The 17,789-nt window shown below is 33.1% G+C and overlaps 2 protein-coding genes across 2 annotated transcripts in view; one reads left to right on the forward strand and one right to left on the reverse strand.

Annotated features, from left to right (window-relative positions):
• Window positions 1–17,673, forward strand: part of LOC131849152 (dynein axonemal heavy chain 6) — a 50,907-nt gene extending 33,234 nt beyond the window's left edge. The window contains exons 51-67 of the mRNA XM_059199149.1: window positions 716–857; window positions 1,189–1,374; window positions 2,940–3,112; window positions 3,673–3,853; window positions 4,121–4,300; window positions 4,776–5,009; window positions 5,434–5,580; window positions 6,996–7,186; window positions 11,040–11,241; window positions 11,755–11,995; window positions 12,608–12,808; window positions 13,324–13,565; window positions 14,014–14,304; window positions 15,089–15,241; window positions 15,324–15,521; window positions 16,472–16,595; window positions 16,921–17,673. Of these exons, the coding sequence (XP_059055132.1) occupies window positions 716–857; window positions 1,189–1,374; window positions 2,940–3,112; window positions 3,673–3,853; window positions 4,121–4,300; window positions 4,776–5,009; window positions 5,434–5,580; window positions 6,996–7,186; window positions 11,040–11,241; window positions 11,755–11,995; window positions 12,608–12,808; window positions 13,324–13,565; window positions 14,014–14,304; window positions 15,089–15,241; window positions 15,324–15,521; window positions 16,472–16,595; window positions 16,921–17,150 (3,316 nt within the window). The 3' untranslated portion in view covers window positions 17,151–17,673. The remainder of the gene's footprint in view (window positions 1–715; window positions 858–1,188; window positions 1,375–2,939; window positions 3,113–3,672; window positions 3,854–4,120; window positions 4,301–4,775; window positions 5,010–5,433; window positions 5,581–6,995; window positions 7,187–11,039; window positions 11,242–11,754; window positions 11,996–12,607; window positions 12,809–13,323; window positions 13,566–14,013; window positions 14,305–15,088; window positions 15,242–15,323; window positions 15,522–16,471; window positions 16,596–16,920) is intronic.
• LOC131849182 (uncharacterized oxidoreductase YtbE-like) lies at window positions 7,697–9,878 on the reverse strand. Its single transcript, XM_059199184.1, has 6 exons — window positions 9,687–9,878; window positions 9,345–9,460; window positions 8,953–9,033; window positions 8,731–8,838; window positions 8,346–8,632; window positions 7,697–8,222 (listed from the first exon to the last, which is right to left on the reverse strand). The coding sequence occupies exons 2-6, from the start codon at window positions 9,415–9,417 to the stop codon at window positions 7,869–7,871; spliced, it is 903 nt and encodes a 300-aa protein (XP_059055167.1). The 5' UTR covers window positions 9,418–9,460; window positions 9,687–9,878; the 3' UTR covers window positions 7,697–7,868.
• Window positions 17,674–17,789: the final 116 nt, after the last annotated feature.

Below are 17,789 nucleotides of genomic sequence, written 5' to 3' on the forward strand. Positions count from 1 at the left end.
GACAGATTACACAGTCCCAAGGTGAAGAGAATAATGCGTAATACTACTAATATTAATAACGGGAATTTTTTTTAGGGTTGATGTTTTATTTTACTTTTTTACGCTAAAAAGTGCTGAACTGATTCGAATGAAATTTAAACAGAAAATGTAGATTAACACAAGATTCTTCTACCGGAACTTATTGGCAGCTCTATGGGAGAGATACTAACACAAGCTATGTAGATATTGATCCTAGTATCGTATATTATACATGTAGACAATGTACAGATTATATACAACAACCAGACCGACCGTCACGTTAATTAATAAAAGTAAATATCTTGTGCTCGAATCCACGACCATTTGGAAGTCTAGCGGTGTGTTTACCAGCTACAGCCCTTAATGGTCTTATCAGTTGTCAGCTTTAAGATGTTTCAGTAGCTTAAGAAGCTATATAGACCTCTGATATGATTTATAACTTTTGTCTGATAGTTTTTAGAAATGAGTAACACTACGGATAGAACAAATTCATATTCAAATGATGTGGATGGTAATACTAATGTTATTTATAATTCTATTTCGCAAAGTATTTCACGTTTTGTTTTTTTTTTTAATTAAATAATGGTCTAGAAAAGAATACGTAGCGACTCAATACTACACAATAGACTAGACTTTAGTAAAGTTAGGCACAGGGAACTACTAAGTATATATTTATTGTAAGTTATATTTCCGACAGTTTAATATCAATAATGGCGGATTCCTATACTGTGCGGACATGGAATTCACAAGGTTTGCCGCGCGATGCCGTCTCTACAGAGAATGGGATATTAGTGACACGTGCGGGAAGATGGCCACTTACCATAGATCCACAGGAGCAAGTGCGTTTATTTACAAATTGATTTAGTAATCTTAAATATATCTATAGGTATATTTATTTCATAGAAAAAGATTGAAATCACATAGTTACAATATTGAATAGAAAAAAAAAATCCAGTAATTTATGATTGACTACTATAAAATGTTCAGCTTGTCAGGATGCCTAACGAATGCCACAAGAACTATATTTCCTTCAAAGATGTTATTTATTCGATACGCTTTCAATTTAATATTGATTCCATTACGTCAATATCCTGCCTGCAGTAGGTAACCCTATATACGATTCCTTTAATACAAACTGAAATATTAATTTCTATTGAAATAATTTTCAAGGCAAATAGATGGATAAAAAATATGGAGCGCGACAATGGCCTACAGATAACAAAATTAAGTGATTCGTCGTACTTGCGTGTACTAGAAAATTGCATCCGACTCGGATGGCCCATGCTCATAGAGGACTTGGGCGAAACTCTCGAGGCTACGCTGTCGCCTGTGCTACTCAAACAAACTTTCCTACAGGTAATTACACATAGTAATTTTAAAGACACCTACAAGTGTATAAACTACAGTATATACACACACAATCATACCGTCATTACTATTCGAGATGGGATAGTCATAGATATTGCCAATTATCGATGTTGTGGTAAATGCAACACTGACATGCCCATTATATTAGAGTTGAACCGAACGTGGCAGTGGACAAGCCTACCACCGTCTCTCGGATTAGTTTTTGGTTTCATAGTAATAATAATATTTGTCTCAAATAAAGAACTGTTACAATAGGTGTTTATAACCAAATTAAAAGATATTAATTTAAACAAAACGGTCTATAATTCAGAGGGAGCAGCATTTAAGTTGACATCGGTATTTCTTTCACCAGAAAGTCAGTTGGAAATATAAATCAATTTTTGTTTTCCGTCGGTCAGTTTTAAACTCAGCCGGAATTCGGAATAGTAAACGACTACTTTATTTATAAACGAACTCTGGTATTCATAAACGAATAGGAAATATGCTAATATTAAGTTCTAGAAAAGCAAATACCTTAACAAATATTAAATATATTCCACTAAGTAAAAGGATTTACCGTCTAAATCCTTAGTGGAATATATTTAATATTTGTTAAGGTATAATGATTAAAAAAATTTAAAAGCTTTCACCTATGTTTAGAAAATGTCTGTTCATTTCAAGAGATAATTTTTCAAAATATTCGAGCTTACATTAAATTTGTGCCCAGTTTATTATGAAAGTCTGAAAAATATTTAATGCAATTGCTTTTAACGAAATTAAAAAGTCGAACAAAGGTTGCCGTTGGGTTGTACGATGCTGTAGAATATTCTGAATGACTAAAAAGTACAATATACAAAGCTTATACGTAGAATCGTATTATTAATAGTACGGTTGAAGGCGACAACAAATATAGGTGGAGTTATACAAAATCAATAGTCACGGCACAATGGTGAGATGGATGCCGACACAGCACTCTAGTAGATGACCTATATATCATAATTTATGTTGCAACTGTTGTTCATTGTTTATGTACCTACACTGATAAATTATTTATTTTCTATGAGCGTTATTATTGTGTCGTGTTAAGAGGTTTCAATACCGGGATCTCGGCCATTATGTCCCGAAATTATCGGAATTAAATTTAATGCGGCATTAATTTTCGTTTTTCAGGTTGATATTTTTTTTTATATATGCTACGAAAAATTTGCGTGAAACGAATGGCACTTACTTTGGTATCAATAGTATTTTAAAATCTGATGTCGATTTATTGTAAAATAAAATAAACAAACTAGGCAATTCTGTAAATAATTTATGAAACTATTTCATAAATTATTTACAAAAGGTTGTTTATTTTATCAGAAGAAAGTATAATAATGTTTTATTATTTTTAAGATTTAACTAAAGATAGATTTTGATTTGTTTTATAGTATTTTTATCACCAATACTAACCCCGGATTAACTGTATATTATCCTGAAATCCCAGGTATAGAAAAATCGATCGGATCGAATCCTCTAGTCGTTGTGTGTTGTAATAAATTTATTCTATTCTATTTTATTTAAATTGTTATTGACAGGCGGGTCGGTTGCTAATCCACTTGGGCGACAGTGACATCGAATATGATACGAATTTCCGCCTATACTTAACAACTAAGCTCGCAAATCCTCACTACCTGCCCGAGATCTGCATCCAAGTCACACTTGTTAATTTCACTGTCACGCAGTCCGGTCTCGAAGATCAACTATTAGCGTTAGTACATTAATCAATTAATTATTTACATTCCTTATATATTAATTATTTAAAACATGTTGGATATTTGATTACTATTAGAAATCGATTTCTATCAAATCTAGAATTAATATGATTGTAAAAACTAAGTCTCGATTAACACACAGCCAATTAATTAATAACAAAAATCTTATACTAACTAAATGTTATCATAAATTATTATTTATAAAATCATTTTGTTAAAGAATATATGATAGGTTCTCTAGTACAAAATTGTAAAAATATTTATTAATATTATATTAGTAATTGTTGCGGAAGTTTCACGAATGTGATCAGTTACGATAAGAGAGAAAGTCCGAACATCTTATTCGTGTGACGTAATTTGTGGATTATCGATCACTAAGTTTTATTATAATATTCTGAAAGTTCCCTAGAACACAGACAAAGACCAAAGACTTCGTGTGGACGTAGCCGTGGATGGCGATATAGATGATAAGGATATGTATCTACCTACATTTATCGTTTTTTATTATTTTTTAATATCGTTTCATAATTTAGACTAATGAACGATTCTGATGCAGCGATGTGGTGAGACTGGAAAGACCCGATTTGGAATTGTTGCGTACAGAGTTGATTGTACGCATCAATACTGACAAGGCGACGCTGCTAGAAATAGAGGATAAAATCTTACGCCTACTATATGCCTCCTCCGGAAATATACTTGACGATGAAGAGCTTATTGAAACACTTAATGAGAGTAAAGTGAGTTTGAATTTATTTATTACTTTGTTGATTTTAATGTACCCCTATACCTAGTATTTATCATAGTTTAGATTAGATGTCTATTTAGGCGAGTAAAATGTAAAGTATAGGGCCTACCGACCGAGAACAAACTGAAACATCATTAATAAAAAACAGTATTGTGTACATTATATACCTACTATAGATATAGATACAGAATTTAATTAATTATATTAATATCAGAATTTAACTAACTTTAATAACGCATGACACGTGATAAAATTATAGGAAACTTCAGAAATAATTAACGCCCGACTAGAAGAGACTGAAGCGACAGAGATCAATATATCGGCAGCCCGGGAAAAATATCGTACAGTAGCCACCCGGGGCGCTGTACTTTATTTTGCAGTGGCACAGTTGGCGGACATAGATCCTATGTACCAGTTTTCATTAAAATATTTCAACCAGGTAGGAATCGAACATTCAAATTCCCGTAAAATTAAAAAAAAAGCAAATAATGATTATTATTCGCAGAATCGAATACAGAGGACAATTTTGATAACGAAATATTACTACTAATATTAATACTACTATAGTGTATGAATCAATTGAATTCAAAACATTCCAACTAAATAATATATTTTCCTACTCCAAGACAAATATGAATTCTAATATAAATATAATTGACTCTTAGTCAAGAAATTATATTATTTATCTCTTAATTATATAAATCCCTTATCTTATTATTTATCTTATTTTAGTTTAGTTTTAGTTTTTAATAAAATGCTTAATCAATAATAATAACTTCTTTAGTCACCTATAGACACCTACTAAACATGTAAAATAATGAACGAGCGTAGAGGTCTGATGTGAAAACAAAGACAGCCTTCCAATATTCCGGTACATTGTAATATACTTTTTTATATTACAAAAATGTTAACAGGTATTTAATTTGGTGATTGAGAAAAGTGAAAAGTGCAACGTTCTTGAGACAAGACTAGAGATCCTTCTCCGCGAGATAACGCTTTCAGTGTACAGAAATGTCTCGCGAGGTCTGTTCGAACGACACAAACTTGTATTCAGCTTCCTGCTGAATATGGCCGTGTACCTTAATATCGGATTGGTCGAATATGACCAATGGAATTTTATACTGCGTGGGCCAGCTGGAACTAAAGTAGTTTGTATCTTTTTTATTCAATACTTTACATATTCTGAGGCTATTATAAAACCTATTTACAGATCTACGGCTTTTTCTCCGCCTCATCTCCGAATCAAAACCGTAACATTTTTTATCAACATTTATCAGTACCTAAACTTATGTTACTTGCAGAATTGTTACTTTTTTGTACAAAAACTCGTGTACAAAAGGCGTATATAACGGCTTAATGCCATAAGGCATTCTCTACAGCTACCTTTAGGTACAAATAGCAAGCGTTGTAGGGTAGTAGTTAAAACTGTGATAATATAAAAACTATAATATATATTTAAAATATACATAAATAAATAAAAATACATAAATATGTATGTATCATGTTGGTTACATATTAATTTAGCGAAATACTATAAAATTACCATAAATTCCTCTTCTAAATTTTAAAAAGGTGCCACCTAAAAAGCCGCCGATAGAAACCCTAACAGATCAAATGTGGTTGGCTGCCAATCATTTAAATGAAATGGATCTACACTTCGCGGGACTAGTTGACGACTGTATCAAGAAAATACCAATTACACTGGGCTCATTCAGTGTGGTAAGTCTTATATAATTTCCTAAAATTACCAATTCATACTTATATCTATATTAAGTAATAGCTGCAGCCGCAACTTCGTCTGTGTGGAATTTAACTATATTTTTCTAAAATAAAAGATGCTTACGTTTTTCCTTCTTACATCAGCTACCTGCCACTAAAAGTCCCGTCAAAATACTTCCAGCCTTTTCACAGATTAGCAGGAACAAACAGACAGACAAACAAAAATTTTATTTGTTTGTAATGGATTATGTAGTATGGTATGGTACATGTACCCATCTGCGCTAACGGTATACGCTGACGGTGCCCAATAAAAGGTGATAGAATAAGAATGATACTCAGATTGGTTAGCCCATAGATTCACTAAGATTTAACGACGATGGCTTTGAAGAGGGACCGCGTAATGGTTCACCTGACATGGTACATTACTAGCAATGGAGCCAACGGTTCCCATTACTAACGATCCCTACTCCCCATTGTTTCGTTGTTTGAAAGGTACATTTTTGTAGAGTGCCATAGGCTATATATTATATATAATTAATATAAAATATAAAAGTTATAAACCAATGAGCACCCGGGCGAAGCGAATACTCTCGCTATAAGCTAATAGAAAAAGTATATTAATGAAAATTTAAAACTGGAATGTAACTCTAAAGTCGATCATTAGAGCAGTTTAGGCAACCTACATTTTGTGGTGGGATCGTCTGTTGACTGCGCATGTACGCCGCTGAGCCACGCCAAAGACTAGTGTCTTTGTTATGCTACTAAAATTGTACCGAATAGATGCTATACAACCTCATCGATAAATATCTAACCACACAAGGTTTAAAAACAACAAATTATATAAGTATTACAGATACACCTATACAATTACACGCTCCGCACTACACTTACATATGAAGCTTGGCTATTGATTACTTTATAAAAGAATTCGAGACGGCGCAGTATGCACAATTTTTCATTTATTTTTTATACGTACCGGGTATGTACAGACTAGGTAATTGTCGATAACTTGATAATAATAATTCGTAAAACGACGTCTGCTTAGGCACAACCTATGTCTGACATGTTTCAGCCCTTATACAGCTTGCTTTGTATGCTATGTTTCGATTGAAGGGTTAGCAATTACAGGATATAGAGGCATCTCAGTCTTCCGGAATAGCAATGCAGGAGTGGTATCACGGGCATCACATGTTGTGATGTCCTTGATTTATAAGCAACAGTTACCACTTACCATCAGGACGGCTGTCAGCTTTTTACCATTCCCGTAAAAATAGAGTCAAGAAAAGTATATTCAATGTTCCTTGAATAAATTCCATCGCGCAGTAACTTTCAGTCGCTAGATAACTAGGATGTATAATTTCGCTGCTTAAAAGTATCAGAAGTGACGCACTTACTTATTTGTACGTATATTACAGGATATTCATGTGAATAAACAAGAGAACGCACAGCCAAAAGTAGACTGGAATGAACGACTGACAAGTTTCGAGAAGCTCATGATCATAAAGTGTTTGAGAGAAGAAAAATTGGTGTTCGCAATAGCACAATATGTGAGCACCAGTCTAGGTTCAGTGTTCATAGAGAGTCCTACAGTACAACTCAATACGCTGCAAGTATACTTTTTACCATTTGTATCTTGAGACAAATGATGAACTATTCAAAATATAAAGTTTATTTTAAATGTTTGTAGTATACAAGGGTCTATTCGTAGTATTTCATTGTGTTATGAATTATAATGTAGTATATAATTTATAATATACATATATTATGAGAATATGTGGACTAAAAAAGAAATATTTAAATCAACATCGTGTAACAAAGAAGCTATACGGCTATATCTTAGTAATACTATAAATGCGAATGTTTATGTTTATGGATGGATAGGGATGGTTGTTACTCTTACACACATACATTACTGAACGGATTTTGATGAAACTTTAAGAGTTATGTAGCTTACACATCAGTATAACACATAGGTTATAAATTTCTTGCGGATGAAACCACGAGCACAGCTGGTGACAATATTTCACAGAGATAATTGCCTAGGACAATAAACTGTTTCATTCAAATTAATAAAAATAAAAAATTTAGAGCAAAAGACCATTGTAATGATAATAATCATACTTTATTGAGTATATCCGACCATTTATCAACTTCATCTTCCGTCATCGTAAACATTTGCTAAGCATTAAATTACATAATTAATTTAATGACCCTGCTTATTGTCGTACGTTATGTACGACCATATCACACACATTTAATTAATAAAGGATATAAGAATGTAAATGTTATTAAGCTACAACACTAGGATCCCAAGCATATTTAATATTGCGTTCTCCAAGTGCATTAAGGGCTATGATATCCCCATTTGGTATAGTAAAATTTAGCGAAATATTTTCTTTGATACGTTGGGGATCAGTGGATTTCGGGATCACAGCAACACCTTGTTGAAGAGCCCATTTCAAAAGTACTTGGGCACAAGTAACATCAAATTTTTTAGCTATGCTGTTCACCACTGGATCTTGCATTAAATTCATGTTTGAAGATGAAGTACCACCAAACGAGCAGTAAGCTTGAAGAACAATACCATTCCTCTTACAATATTCCATGAGATCATGTTGGAAGTAGTAAGGATGCCATTCAACCTGAAAAGTATTACTGATTAATATACACAGGCAATATGTATTTCAAATATCATAGCAATAATATATAAATATCATATCATAGCATTTACTATATAATAGCAAAAGGAAGACAATTTGAAATACCTGATTAACAGCTGGTACAACACCATGAGTAGCAGAGATTACTTGTTGTAGATGTCTAACTGTAAAGTTCGACACACCAATAGCTTTAATTAGACCTTCATCATAAAGTGAAGCCAATCCAGCCCAAGTCTGATCACGGATTTTTACATTTAAAATATCATCAGCGGCAGTATTAGCAGTACCAGGAAAGTGAATTAAGTACAAATCCACATAGTCTAACCCAAGGTTCTGCAGTGATTTCCTATAAGCTCTTTCAGTAACATCTCGGTTCCCATGATTAGATGGTGCTATAAAAAAATATATTTTAATAACAAACATATATATAAATAAATTATTATAATTTATTTATTGTTACAATGTGTAGAAAAAAGTGTATAATACATACACAGCTTGGTTGTCACAAAAATATCCTCTCTTCTAAGACCATACTTTGGTAGTAAAGTTCGAAATGCATTTTTCAAATAGAATTCATTTCCGTAGACCGCAGCAGTATCTTTAAATAACAGATTTTTTTAAAACATATAAAAATATGTAGACATATTTTATAAATAAATATAAAATCACCAGATACATTTATTACCATAAGATATCTATAAAGATAACTTACCAAACAAACGATATCCAGCAGCCAGGGCGGAATCAACAGTACTCATTATGGCATTTTCAGTTTTGATACGGAAAGTGCCTACTGTAATTAAATATTTGGTAATGAAAATGGTGTAATTACAACTTTTCTTTCTATAATCAAGTGCCAGATATGTTGTTCATACAATAGCAGTCCCATTATATACTACAGCTAATTAAAATTGTCACCCACAGAACTTTATTGTTCATTTTTTCATAAAAAATATTAGCCCTAATTAAGAATTGGAATGGGTGTGGTTAATTAATTTGTAGTAACTATTAAAGGAACCATTGTATATTACTTAAATCATATTACATTAAAACAGGTGTGTTATGAATTAAGTTATACTGTAAAGAGTATCAGTGTATACTTACATCCAATAGCTGGCATTTCTGTCCCGTTGTTTAATGTAAATTTCGTCTTAGATACATTTGTATTTGACGCCATGATCGCTTCAAATTCTTGTTACTACAGACAAATCTTCATAAATCTGTTATTAAAACAGTCAAGTAAGCAGCTATCCTTAGTATTGCTAAGATAACTAATTATTCAATAATTCTCATTAAGAAGATCTTTTAAATATGTACAATCACAAATATAATATTATTGTAGGTATTATATATAGTCGCTTTTCAGTAACATGGATAGATACGATAAAATACAAAATTTTAATTATGTAGGACTTCTACATTTTTGAATAAAATTTAGATACTTACTATTAGGACCAAATCCCAAATATGTCTACAGATGTAATAAAACTAAGATTGAAGTGAAAGGTCTCATTAATTCTATCATTCTATGAACAATTAACACAAACTAAATTATTGATACCCTCTTCGATGAATCGACGATTCCTTTATTTGAGTTTGACTATGACTTGACCACAGATCAGATAGAATTTATTCTCATAATCAATGAAGTCATTGTTGCAGTGTTGCCAATATAGTGTCAGATATTCGAGCTAAAAACGTAAAGCTTCATTAAAATAAAATTGTTGTGTAAATAAAATAATTTAATATTGATTAGAAATAAAACACTAAACATAACTATAAAATTACAAGACTCCACAAAGTTTTAGTAAAATATGAAATTACAACTAATTTGTAAAATATTAAATATATTTACTGATAATAATACTCTTAAGTGGCCTAAATATCAAGTAGCCCTAAATCTCATTCGCCAAATAGAAATTAAAAATACAGGCCGTATATTAATGGAAAAAGGTGTTACCAAGGTGTTAAAACTGGCACATTCTTAGGTACAATTGTACATACATTATTGATTTTTGCCATAGAGGTAACACTAACACTATGATTTATAGATAATATACATAAACATATAAATATAAAATTGAGTAATGGAATATGTACCTACAGGGCATCACTTTTAGGTATAATTTGGTAGAGCAACAGTAGTTAACGGGCAAATTAAGATGAAGAGAGGTCAGACAGCGAATAGCTCATTGTAGCGAATTCAACAGATCCTACCTACGATCCATCCACAGTTGTGGATCGTAGGTATCTGATTAACGCTGACTATGAATGAAGGAATGAAAAAATTGTACTGTTCCTCTCACAGAAAGAAAATAACAATTAGGTACTTACATAAATTATGTTCACCCGATCATCCTCCACTGGTGTCCCGCCAGCGTAAGTCGTTAGCGCAGGCGGGTGCAACATTCATCAATAACATCATACTCAAAAAAATATACATGTATTTTTTTGTGTATAAAAATATACATATATTTTTTGTGTATGATAATGGAATGATGAATATAAAAAAACAACAAATTTACAATATATAGATAACAATGGGCGGCCTTATCGCTAAATAGATATCTAGCTCGCTATCTCTACGGAAACATAATATTAGGGGAATTTGTTAAAATAATATTTTTTTAGAAGTTCTGTCTGTGTGTTTATATATACTAATCCTAAGCCTTTTTCTGTTTGCGATTTTCATTAATATATTGCTGTAACCTTCTAATGTAGTGCTTGTTTTATTCCAATCGGTTTACCAACAATAAAATCTATCATTTTAGTTATTTTTATTAGTATATACATTTTCAGATATGCCGACACTTCATCGACTATTCCCCTAGTTTTTGTGCTGAGCACTGGCTCTGACCCATTTGGTGCATTTCAAAAATTTGCGACTGAGATGGGTATGCGTGATCGCGTTAGATCTATCTCGTTAGGACAAGGGCAGGGTCCAGTAGCTGAAAAAATGATCAATTCTGGTAAACCGAGGGGTGATTGGATTTTCCTGCAGGTGTGTTTAATGTTACATAAAAATATATAAATGACACCAGACATATTTATAAATATGTCTGGTTATATATATATATATATATATGTATATTATCGGAAATTATTAACAAACACTGCATTAAGTAAATGGTGCTATTGCATTGTGTATAATTTAATAACATATACATTTTTTTTCAATTTAACTGTATATACAATAATAATATCTCTGGACAATTCACACAGCGGCATCTAGTCCCAAGCTAAGCAGAGCTTGTGTTACAGGTACTAGGAAATACTTAGATACATTTAATTAAAAACATACATAAATACATATAAAACACCCAGACCAACACACACAGTCATACTCAAATGTTTGTACAGTGGAAGGTATCGAACCTGCGACCATCGGAAGTTAAGCGGTGTGCTAAACCACTAAACCACCGAGGTCATCTTATGTTATACCTACTCGGTATGTATATGTTACGTCTATATGCTAGTTATTTATACATAAAGCGTTGTTTTGATTATTTTATAGAATTGCCACTTAGCTGCATCTTGGATGTTGAACCTAGAGCTCATAGTTGCAAATCTTAGCAGTGAACTAAGTGTGACTCATCCAGAGTTTCGTCTCTACCTGAGTTCCATGCCTACTGCAAAATTCCCGGTGTCAGTATTACAAAACTCAGTGAAAGTTACCAATGAGCCGCCGAAAGGTCTGAAAGCAAACGTCAAACGAGCTCTTATAGAGATGGACGAAGACTTTTTTGAAAACCACGGTAAATTTAACCATCTTTAAATTCCCTATGGAGGTATTATATAATATAATACATATAAAAATAGAAACTTTTTGTTAATATCGAAATAAAGTAATTAATATATGTAGGTATATAGTAGGCTAGGTACCTACTATATACCTACATATATTAATTATCATTACAATTATTATAATTAGTATTTGAAATAATATTCAAGCAGACCAACGATGCCAAATTTACGTCTCATCTCATCGTCAACATATAGGTACTTACATATATATATACATGTAAGTGTATGTGAAGATTTAGAATTACCAGATGATTTTAATATTCCAACCCTATCATCAAAACATTCCAACAAATTATGTCCGAAAATGTGAGTTATGTTAATCAAATAAAGCATTAAGAAAAACTAAAAATTTAATACCAATCCAAATGCTCTCTCAAGATATCCAGTGAATCCAAATAACACATCAAAATGTATTGTTATAAATACCACAAAAAACAATTTTTTACTCATTATCTATGTATGCATTCCGAAAACTTGATTTTCTCTCAAGTATATAAATTCATCTGAATACCAGAAATAACTAACGGAATAAATAATGGTAACGAAAAATATTTAAATTCCAGTGTTAGAACAAGATTGGCGTACGATGCTATTTGGAATTTGTATGTTCCATGCAATAATACAGGAACGAAAAAAATTTGGACCGTTGGGTTGGAATATTACGTATGAATTCAACAACAGCGATCGTGAATGCGCTATGTTGAATTTACAAATGTTTTGTGAAGATGGTCATATTCCTTGGGATGCATTGGAATATATTACAAGTTGGTATTCTCACTTATTTTCTAAGTTACTAATTTATCTCTAAATTTATGAATGAAGTCAGCATTAAAAATTATGTTTATTAGCAAATACTTTTTAGTTATATTTTTGAAGCATTTCGTTATGTCTTAGGTATGATTACAATTAGTATTTGGTTCGGTCCCTGATTTTATGTCAGGACTAGCAACATATGATGAAGAAATAAATTGGACTATTGTCAGGTACTTGAACCTGTAGCACTGTGACCTACATATGTACATTAATTTATAGATATGAAGGAACAATGGACGTCGCTTTATTTTGTACCTATTACTTCTATATCTAAAGGGGACGGTTACTACTTTTCGTTAGGTAGTCCATCCATTCTCTAGAATAATTATTTGTCAATTCTGTAGTATAAAAAATCGGAGCCAGATACTTTAAAATAGTATATTCGATATACTTGAGAGACTTTGACTACTCCAACTGGAATATTAGTCATGAAGGGATATAATTATTTAATACTATTTATGTATAGGTTCGATCACGTATGGAGGACGAGTAACCGACATGTGGGACCAACGGTGTTTGACCACAATCTTGAAATTATTTTTCTCACCGCCCATCTTAGAAGAAGGGTATGCTTATTCACGTTCTGGCATTTACTATTGTCCCAGAGCTGAAAAGTTAGAAAAGTACCGTGAATATATTGAAACATTACCAGTTATAGAAAGCCCAGAGGTGTTTGGTATGCACGAGAATGCCAACATCGCATTTGAGGTGAGATTTCTACCGATATGCTAATTTAATTAATTACAGCATCGAGGAATAGTAGTTCACTACCTCAACTTACACCCAAAAGATCCTAAGTTTAGACACTGGAGGGCACAAAAATGACCTTTGTTAGGTACCTTGACAACTGTATATATTTTTTATTTTAATTCAATTATAATGGAATGCTCCTCCACCTAAGTTAATGGTTTACGCTGGCGGGGCAGCAGTGCAGTATGATAAGATGAGTAATTAGGTCAAGTTATTTAGCCCATCGAGATAAATTCACTAGGAAATAAAACAATTATTTCTAGGGCAAATGGAAGTCAACCTGACATGGTACATTGCTAATACGTGATCACTAGTCCACTTTTCTAATAATCCCCTTCCTCTGACTGTACATTATTATTTTTGAATAATTTATGTAATTATTCATTGATTACATTTTTTTATATAGAATAAAGAGACAAATACATTGGTTCAAACTATAGTGGATGTACAACCGCGATCGAGTGGTGGCGGCACCGGTGAAACACCAGATCAAATCGTATGGCGTATCTGTGACCAGACTCGCACGAGTATCGCCCCTAAGATTGACAAGTCGCTCATCAACCCCGACCTTATTAAACCTGACGATATGGGACAGTTGGATTCACTGACAACTGTGCTCATACACGAAACTGACAGATATAACACGCTTCTTGGTTTAATACATTCTTCGCTAAATGAACTACAGAAAGCCATAAAGGTAACTATGTAATGTTCGCACCAAAGTTTTTCTTCCTTATGAGTAATGTTGGAATGGTTCACTCGTCTTCGCTAACGGTTTTCGCCGGCGCGGCGGGGCACCATTGGGTAAGATGAGTATTAGGTCAGGTCAGTTCGCCCATCGTGGTAAATTCACCATAAGTAGTTCACGATGGTTTCCAAAGGGAACCGCGTGCAGGATGACCTGACATGGTACATTGCTAGCATTGGGATTATTAATGCACTTTAATAACAATCTACTTCCACCCATGAACGAAGTTCTAAAAATATTTTTAAAGTCCTATTATCTTCTAAGTCGTCGTAGGTACATACTCACTTCGGCCTCTATCATAGAACTGTGGAGGTGTAAAATCACTCGGGTACTCTGTGCCACCTATGGTACAAGTATATAGCGAATACGGGCTATTATCTTCTAAGCGTACAGTATCTGTAGTGTCCGGTAGGACGTGGCTTGTTACCGTAATGGGGCCAACGTGGTCCTAGGTCATCGGTATATTAGAATAGCACTACTGTAATACTTCTTGATACAAGAAGTAAGTTTTTAACTCTTGTATCTAAGCACAAGTAGATAAAAATATTGTTATAAAAGGAACTGTTTCATCATCATCATCATTGCCTTACCATTATCCCATTATTTGGAGTCAACGTATAAAATTAAAAAAATATTTATTTAGAAAGAGTTAAGAAAACTACCTAAAACAAATAAATGAACTTGTACTTATGAATACTTATCTAATATCTACTTATTCTTCTTTAAATTGCAGGGCGTGGTTGTTATGTCGGAAGCTTTTGAAGAAGTATTCAATGCCTTTTTAAATAATAGAGTTCCCGCGTTGTGGCATAAGAAAGGTTACAACTCATTGAAGTCACTTGGCAGTTGGATTCACGACTTAATTCTTAGAGTAGATTTCATTGAGGTCATTACCTACGTATTAATAACTTATTGTAATTGTATATGTAATATTTGATTCCTATTTAATTATAGTTTATATATTACAGAAATGGCTGATAGATGGCAAGCAACCTAGTAGCTGGGTATCGGGGTTATTCTTTCCACAAGGTCTCCTGACTGGGTCACTGCAGTCATATGCGCGTCGATATCGTGTGCCCATTGATGCACTTATGTTTGATTTTGAGCCAATTAGTTTTTTACTTTCTCAAGAGGATATATACAAGCAGAATAAGAAAAAAACAAAAGTAACTTTTTGGATATTCCTATTGTTTTCTAAGTAGTTAATTGATATGGATGTTTTTTTACATATATAGTATTTTTAATGGATGGTAATGGAATGGTCACCCGTCTGATCTAACGGTTCACGCCGGGCATCAGTAGGCGATGATAAGATAATCATGAGGTCTGGTCAGTTAGCCCATCGTGACAAATTCACCTGGAATTTATCATAATGGTTTCCAGAAGAAATCGTGTAGATGTCAACCTGACATTAAGTTAAACCATACAGTAAGAAAAAAAAATATAGTACAAAAATTTTAAAGGCTAAAATGTCCTACATGGATAAATGATTTATTTTATTTTATTTACATTGGTTGAGTCATGATAATTAATTTATTCGGTCCAATTTATTGAGATTTCAAAAGAACAATACTAAAAGTGGATTGGATTCAAATTAGAGTACAGTCCTAGTTGGTTTGCTGGCCACCTTTCATAGTCTTCCCATCAATTTTTTCTGATCGTACATATTAATCACACGTATAATCTTTATATATAAAAACGTACGTGTCACATTATTGTCCACGATTTGACTTTGACAGCCTCGGTGGTCTAGTGGTTTAGCACACCGCTTTACTATCCGATGATCGTGGGTTCGATTCCTCGCACGGTACAAACATTTGTATTCATGAGTATGATTGTGGGTGGGTGTTTTCTATGTATAATATGTATTTATTTACAAAAAAAATGTATCCATGTATTTAAATCAGTTGTCTAGTATCCATAACACAAGCTCTGCTTAGCTTGGGACTAGATGGCGCTGTGTGAATTGTCCTGAAATATTATTATTATTATTATTACGATGGGCTACTCAACTACTGAACCTATGGAAAATCAACGCGTGGTCTGCTAGTGTAGTATATAATATTAAAATATGACTCTGAGTTCCTCCTTAAAAAAATGTGGTTTCTTTATACAGGATGAAGGACCAGCTGTGTACGGGAAATTGGTACTGCCACAAGACGGTGTAAATATTCATGGTCTATTTATTGATGCCGGCCGTTGGGATATGCAGAACAATTGCCTAGTGGATGCTCTGCCAGGTTTGATTACTTGTTATATATTATACATTAAATAACGGCAGTTAAAATGATCCATGATGAGATTGTCATAGTTTGGACGTCACTACATCCAGTTACTACCGAAAAAAAATAATTTTCCGGTGTTGAAAAAATTTACAACAAACTGCTGCTTACTAGTAGTAGTAGTACCTATATTATTTTCTTTGTACCACTGAAAACTATTACGAATATTTTAACGTCGTCACATTTTTCATGGTTCATATCCTTGAACGCCTCTCTCCATTTTATTCATAATTATTAGCTGACTTGTATTGGACATTGTAAATATAAAGTATTAAATGTACAGGACAAATGAATCCACCTTTGCCCGTGGTGTGGTTCAAACCAGTATTGGAGTTGCCGAAGCCAGATCCACGGTATGACGCTCCGCTATACAAGACTTCAGAGAGAGCCGGCACGCTTTCTACAACAGGCCACAGTACCAACTTTGTGCTGCCAGTTTTACTACCTGCCAACGAACCCCCACCTTTCTGGATTATAAGGGGTACCGCCTTACTCACACAGATCACTGACTGAATTTCATCTTGATTTTCTAGATTTCGAGATAAATTCTAAAGATTAAACAGTTGTCCTAGTATTATTATTATGTTACACATATGTATATTTATATAGTTATACTACTTGTAAAACGTTTATGAGACTGTCTATATACACAGTTGCAATTTATGATTTCTCAAATACCTACGTTAATTATACATAACCAAACAGTTTATCATTCGATGACCTCGATTGACAATATCGTCTGAGATGCATGTTTATGAAGATAGGCACTTTACTATTTGTGTACTTTGTACGTGGCCTAGATACCTAATTAGCAAAGTTAAAATGTCCTAAAGCTAAAACTTGTAGATGGAATGATGGACGGTTCCTGTAGGCATACTATAATCTACAAATAACCTGAGTTGATTATCATGACCTGTCGAAAAGCCCATAGTATTACTACATAATACATGGCTGGGCAAGCTGGACTATTAGAAGCCATTGCTCTTCTCATATTGCTGCATCATAATACACTAAGGCTAAAATTATTTACTAATGTTTATGCAAATATTTTGAGTCCTTGTGTACACGTTTTTGCTTTAAATTTCGTGTCTCTCTGTGCATTTAAGCACAATAATCTAAGAAAACGATTTATATGGGTTTTTCAGTAATATA

Source organism: Achroia grisella, unplaced genomic scaffold, assembly GCF_030625045.1.
Source record: "Achroia grisella isolate CSIRO2021 unplaced genomic scaffold, CSIRO_AGI_Agris_v1 utg640, whole genome shotgun sequence".
In the NCBI taxonomy this organism is placed as follows: Eukaryota; Metazoa; Arthropoda; class Insecta; order Lepidoptera; family Pyralidae; genus Achroia; species Achroia grisella.

Excerpts from the sequence above, each read along its gene's own strand:
- LOC131849182 (XM_059199184.1), bottom strand. The coding sequence starts at position 9,417 with ATGGCGTCAAATACAAATGTATCTAAGACGAAATTTACATTAAACAAC. Across the intron at positions 8,633-8,730 it reads TTTTGTGACAACCAAGCTGT|CACCATCTAATCATGGGAAC; the intron begins GTATGTATTATA and ends ATTTTTTTATAG. Across the intron at positions 8,223-8,345 it reads TTGTACCAGCTGTTAATCAG|GTTGAATGGCATCCTTACTA; the intron begins GTATTTCAAATT and ends AATACTTTTCAG.